The 6,714-nt window shown below is 40.4% G+C and overlaps 1 protein-coding gene across 1 annotated transcript in view; it reads right to left on the bottom strand.

The window, feature by feature from the left end:
• Nucleotides 1-2,664: 2,664 nt before the first annotated feature.
• KCTD8 (potassium channel tetramerization domain containing 8) overlaps nucleotides 2,665-6,714 on the bottom strand; it is a 173,091-nt gene continuing 169,041 nt past the window's right edge. The window contains exon 2 of the mRNA XM_040335008.1: nucleotides 2,665-3,924. Within this exon, the coding sequence (XP_040190942.1) occupies nucleotides 3,464-3,924 (461 nt within the window). The 3' untranslated portion in view covers nucleotides 2,665-3,463. The remainder of the gene's footprint in view (nucleotides 3,925-6,714) is intronic.

Genomic DNA, 6,714 nt, shown 5'->3' with positions numbered 1-6,714 from the left:
AGGTATGAATGCTGGCTTAGGTGTCAGAAATGGACTGGAACCTGACTTCAGAGTCTTTGCTGTCATCTATGAGGATTTGTAACAGTGAGAGAAGCTAGAGAGATCAGGGGTTGCTGGTTATGAAGCTCTTTTAGTACCTGTTAAGATTATGCAACTACTTTAACCCTTTCGATCCCAGAACCATTTATTTTCCATATTTTGTATACATTAAAATGCACATTTTAGACCTGGGGATTCCTTAAAAACCATAAAACATCATGCTGGGAGTCACATAAACGTTACACCTGCAATGCTGGGAGTGAGCATCCAACAGTTTTCACATCCTAGCAACAAGTCAAGACATGGAGCTATTAACTAGGATTTTTTTTTAGCAAGGCTTCTGAAGGGACCCAAATGGCCTGCACAGATTCTTAATATGGCCTCGGCCCTTTGACTGCATAGGTTATTTCCTAGAAAAGCTGAACTTAGCCTGCGATGTCCTCCGTAGTAGGTGAGCAGGTGAAGCAGCCAGCAGTGGTAGTGGAGCTGCGGGGTATGGCTGTGGATGCAGGCACATTGTGGATGCATGAGTGCTGCAGGTGTAGACACGTTGCAGGTGCCAGGGTACTGTGGATGCAAGTACATAGAGGCTGTAGAAAGTGGAGGAGACTGGTGCAGAGTGAGACAAGCCAGGTTATACACGGAAGATCAGGTACATCAGAGACAAAGAATGGTCAAAGTTCAGGCAGAGGTTTGGCATCAAGCATCAAGCAGATAACAGAAAATCAAGTTCAAGCAAGCCAGGGTCAGGACTAGAGAGAATAAGAGTAGTCAGGAAGCCGGGTCACAATCAGATCAAAGGCAGGTACAGGAACAGGATACAGGGGAAAGCTGCAGATCAGACAGCAAGGCCCCCGTTACATTTGTAATATGTTACATGGTACACGCTGAATATCCTTTAACTGCTTCAGTTCTCATTCCCCATTTGGACCAGGGCAAGTTTTATATTTCAACTATGGGCCTGTTTATTTGGCAATAAATTGTAATCTATACACAAAAAGGTGTAGAAAGTAAAAAAAAAAAAATGCATATTTTTCTATTAGTGTTACATTCAAATAAAATAGTTTTACTGTAAATAAAAAGTATTTTATTCTATAATTTATCCTATTTAAAATTATACATACTACTTGCACCCCTCAAAAATGTCAACTGTACACACTGCCCACTATTTCCTCTGCACATACTACCCCTATTTAACTCTACATCCCCTTCCTGCACATACTGCCCCCTTTAATAATACACCCCTTCCTGCATACACTGTCCCCTTTAATGCTACACCACCTTCTTGAACACACTTTCCCTTTCCTGCACACACTGTGCCTTCTAACCCTACAACCCCCCTTCCTCTACACACTGCCCCCCTCCTGCACACACTGCCCCCCTGTAATGCTACACCCCCTTCCTGCACATACTGCTCCATTCCTGAACACACTGTGCCCTTTAACCTACACCCCTTCCTGTACACACTGCCCCCTTTATGCACAAACTGCCCCCTTTAACATTACACCCCCCCTTTAATGCCACCCCCCCTCCCTGCTCGCTTTGTGTACACACTGTGCCCTTTAACCCTACACTCCCCTTCCTGTACACACTGCCCCCAATTAACACTGCCCCCACTTCCTGCACACACGGCTTCTCTTCCCACACACACTGTGCCCTTTAACCCTACACCCCTCTTCCTGTACACACTGCCCACATTTAACCCTACACCCCCCTTCCTGTACACACTGTCCACATTTAACCCTACAAACCTTTCCTGTACACACTGCCCCCCCTTTAACCATACACCCCCTTCCTGTATACACTGCCCCTCTTCCTGTACACGCTGCCCCCGTTAATTCTACACCCCCTTTCCGAACACACTGCCCCCTTTCTGTACACATTGCCCCCCTTTATCTCTGAACTCCCCTTCCCACACACTGCCCCCCTTCCTGTACACACTAGACCTTTAACCCTAAACCTCCCTTTCTGCACACACTACCCCCCTTTAATGATACACTCCTCTTTCTGCATACACTGCCCCCCTTCCTGTGCCCTTTAACCCTATACCCCTTACTGTACATACTGCCCCCATTTATCCCTACACTCCACTTCCTGTATATACTGCCCCATTCCTGTGCACACTGCCCCCTTTAACCCTACACCCCTCTTTCTGTAAACACTTCCCCCTTTAACCCTACACCCCTCTTCAAGTTCATAAAGCAGGTCAGGTAACCAGTGATGATTGAAGAAGCATGACCTAGAAAGTGACATACAGGGATGGATGATCATTTTGTCATAATTTAACAGTGATTGCAGATCTGTGATGACTGGGGAGTTGCTTGGGGGAGTGATAGCCAAGAGTTCTGTTATCAGCATCAGGTGCTGGAGCCTGAATTCTTGCACCCTGCACCAGGACCTGTGGTGGGTCTGCTAGAAACCAGGATTATGCTGGTGCCGGCCCCGGGAAAGAGAGTAGGGAAACCAGTGGCAGTGGCTGCACCCTTGGTGGCAGTGTGTCCTAGGCGGCTCCTAGTTCACCTAGTGGAAGCACTGGCCCAGTGTGCATTTATTAACTTTTTTCCTGGCAAATGTACTTTTCATAGTAAAACAAGCCCTTTATGTTGAATAAAATCACAGATCAGGTTAGTGTTAAGGAACTGTATTTCAATTAGCCCACATATAACATTAATATTTTAAATAATGAATATAGATACATTTAACACTGTCATAATAAACTATAAAAATGTATTTGAAGATTTGTAATTTAATAATTGTCTATGCCATACATGTTCTGTAATCAGGGCAATGGCTAAAACTTCCTATACAAACAGTAGTGTGAAAAACACATGGACTACACTCTCACATGTTCTTTTGTTAAAACAAAAATCACCAAACAGCATATCATATTGATACAGAAACACACAGTACTATAGATTATAGAGTATTATAGATTAAAGTCTATTACTGAATTAAAAATTGACAAAGGCCAAAGATCCACCTGATCTCACAATTGTGTTTTATTTCTAATGCTATGCTCATGCAGCTATGTATTTTATTGCATTTACATTGAATAGCATTTCAGAAATATTTAACTGGTTTTATCTAAAGTCGTCAATCTTGTCATCACTGTTTATTTGTTACCATAAAAGTCAACAAATTTGTTATAATAAATACAGTCGTGAAAAGGTATCTGCAGAATGTATAGTCATCAATGTGAGCACATGCATTTTTTAAGCTGTATTTCCCACTGTAGGGTAATGTTTGTGGGGATATCCGAAAATTTCAATATTTGATTGTTATTTCAAAAAGTCATATACGTATTACAAGGATTTTTTAAATTAGATATACAGAACTGTATACTTGGTGTATGTTGTGTATGTAAAGGAATTTGGTAGAAGTACACAAACATAGCGCAAATATTTCACTAGTTAATAGAATGTTCCTACAAATTATATTTTTCTAGTAGTTCCATCTGCCATGGACGTTTTTTCTCTGGAAAATAATCTGGAATTTTAATTTTTTTAAACTCTTGTATACATTTTTTCATTTCCTCCTCAATGCTTGGCTTCTCAGACACTTTCCTTTTAGAAAGATTGTTATCCCGAGACTTGCTAATCAGTGTTTGAAAAAGTTCACTGTTCCTGCGTTTGTCTGGTGTTGGAACCCACTGGACTTGGTTCTTCTTTAAAGGACGATCCAGAGTTAAAGTATTCTGTTGATGAGAAGTTGATTGCTGAAGCACAGATGTATTTTCTTGAGGGGTACTAGCTTCTGACTGGCTATCACAACTAGACGTAGACAGTTCATTACATGATGTTCCACTTTCACTACCTTTATCTAAGACTTTTTCTTGCTTACTTTCCTCACAATCTTGTTTTGGAGATACTATTTTCTGTGGGGATCCTACAGGGATAAAAAAAAAAGTTTCAGTGTAAGTAATTATGACAATTCAAGTGTACATTTTCTAAAAGGTTTAAAAGTAAAGCTGAATGAACAGATTTATACACCATGGCAAAATGGTGAGGCTAGCACCAGTCAGTTTTTTTCCAGTTGCTGGCAAACTGGCAAATCACAATTAGTCTACAAAACTTCTGCATTATTTACCTCAATCTATTGTTAGTCACAGGTTAGTTAGCACACTTATTTTGTCCATACATGCTATATGACCATTAATGTAAGAATTTGCCAACAGTCAAGCAGTAAGTATATGAGGTTGCTAAAATGTCCTCAGGAACCAGCGTTCTAAACATAGCTGATATAGCTTGGTTGATTGATATGAGTTTCAGACAACAATTAAATAAATACTCATTGTCTTCTAAGAGTATTCATGTGTAAACATTTTGTCTTTTCTATTACTAGTTTATTATTCTCAAAAGAAAATGTTATTTTATGCTTTGTTATTACATCCAAAAACTTAGATGTATATTTTCACATTGAGTTATTCACTTGGTTGTGAAGGATTAATGTAAATTCTGGCACAAACAAAATCACCCCTGTTGGGTTTCTAACAATTATGTTTTGTAATTTGTAAAGAAAGGAAAACATTTTTTTTAAAACAAAAACATTAAAGATAATAAAAAAAACTAAAGTAAAGTAAAGGTTTATTTTATTTTTCTAAATAGCAAACATGTTATACTTACCTCCACTGTGCAGCTCGTTTTGCACAGAGTGGCCCCGATCCTCATCTTCTGGGGGCCCACGGCGGCTGTCTCGGCTCCTCCCCACTTCTGATAACCCCCTCTGGGAAGCACTCTCCTGGGGGGGTTACATTGCAGGCGCGCTCCCGAGTCCTGTATTCGGCGTCCATAGCCGCCTACTACAGGACCCGGCCCTGTCCCCCGGAGGCCGCATCATTGAATTTGATTGAGCATATGATGCATTATGGTGAAAAAACATGAACCTTTACAACCCCTTTGAAATGCAAAGAGCAAAAACCCACTGCAACCAGTTTGGTGAATGGGATCTATTAGTGATAAATTAAAATTGTTAGGAAACTCTGTAGGATATAAGCAGAATAAGGAAAATAAATAAAATTGTACTGTTTATTGCCTAATGAATCAGATTAGATGTATACATTTAATGCCATTATTTGGACTTACTCATAGGGGTTGAGTTCCTAAAGGGAAATAGACTATTTTCTTTGCAAAAGCAATAGCACTCTGCAAGGGAATTATTCTCAGAGCTTTGTGAATGAGATAAAGCTCTGCTAACGTCCATTATCCAATCATGTGCAAGCAAAATTTCACTTTCTTTTTCTTTTATTTCCCTTGCACACAAATGGGTATTCTTTGCAAAGTAAAGCTTTAACACATTCACTAAGCTCTGGGGAAAATTCCCTTGCAGAGTGTAACTTCACTTGAAAAGTGAAGAGTGTATTTTCCCTTAGTAAATAAACCTAATAAAGTCTAGTAATCCATAGTAAACGTTTTAGAATATATCTTTCAGTGATCTTAGTTCAACTAAAACCATTGGTTACTGTAGGGTATAACATCATCACTGCTCTTTGAATTTCCCTAAAGGATTTGTCGACCCAAAATAAATACTTAAAGTTCTATGTCCTTTGCTGAGCCACACACACTAATAGATTATTTTCTCTATGAAAGGCCAGTAATGAATTGAATTCCCAGGTTTAGACAAAAAGAAAACGATTACCCCCAGACGGGACTTTTAAGGCCAGACTCCAGTAAGTATGTAAAATTTAATTTATTAGATGTTTTCCCCAAAATGGGTTGACACTTGTTTACAGAAAAATTCTGGATGTAAGATTACAAAAATCTTCTGGAACAGTCAAAAAAATATATATAATAAGAATAAAAAACATATAAAGGAATAGTGATAAAGTGACACCTGGGGCACACGTCCCGTGTGTGGACCCAGGAGAAACAAAGAACAAAAAATAATAGTAAAAATTAAACCTCGTGACGACACAATACAAATAGATTAAAAAACACTCTGTAGAGAGCAGTGGAGAAATGCCCGACGCGTTTCTGGTCTATTGATGGAGCAACAGACCTTCATCAGGGGCCACAGGAGTGTATGGTTACAAGCTTTTTTTCTCTCGTTTGTGGTAAACAAAGGTTTGAAAATTGACCCTCAAGTTTTCGGCTTTGGATGTCCCCAGAGCCGACTTATGGCGTCCTATGGGTAGAAAGAGAAAGGGGAGGGATGGCTCCGACTGATCTCAAACACACGGTGTCCCAAGTATGGGGCTTATTAGGGAAAGAGTGCAGCAGGTCAGGGGGTTCACTGAGTCCAATGCGGACGATCCTCTTATCGTTGCTCGGGTGAATCCCAAGCTGGGTGTAAAAAGGGGAACCTGATGCCAAATGCCGTGGTTGGGGTATTGTAATACCAGGTTTGCTCATCTGCTGTAGTCAGAAAAATATGACCCACTCTCCATGTTGGAAATTCTGTGGTCGTTTATATTATGGTTAATGCACATGGAAAAGACACACCCAAAAGTGAGCACACTAAGGTGGACAGGAATATACTAGAGCCTATAGCGGGGCAATCTTGCCTTTGGAGTTCTTAAGAGATATAAAAAGTCAGGTAATACAAGCATAGTGCCTTGTCTTATCTTATCTCAATGATATTCTCTCCATTCTCCCACAGCAGCATAGGCTGTGAGACTGAGCACCAGTGGCAGCCCGTCCATATTGGGCACAGGAACACTGCCCCCCTAATCCATGTGCC

Source organism: Rana temporaria, chromosome 1 (genome assembly GCF_905171775.1).
Source record: "Rana temporaria chromosome 1, aRanTem1.1, whole genome shotgun sequence".
Taxonomy (NCBI): domain Eukaryota; kingdom Metazoa; phylum Chordata; class Amphibia; order Anura; family Ranidae; genus Rana; species Rana temporaria.
The sequence above is the reverse complement of the archived record's forward strand: the minus strand, read 5'-3'. Positions and strand labels throughout refer to the sequence as shown.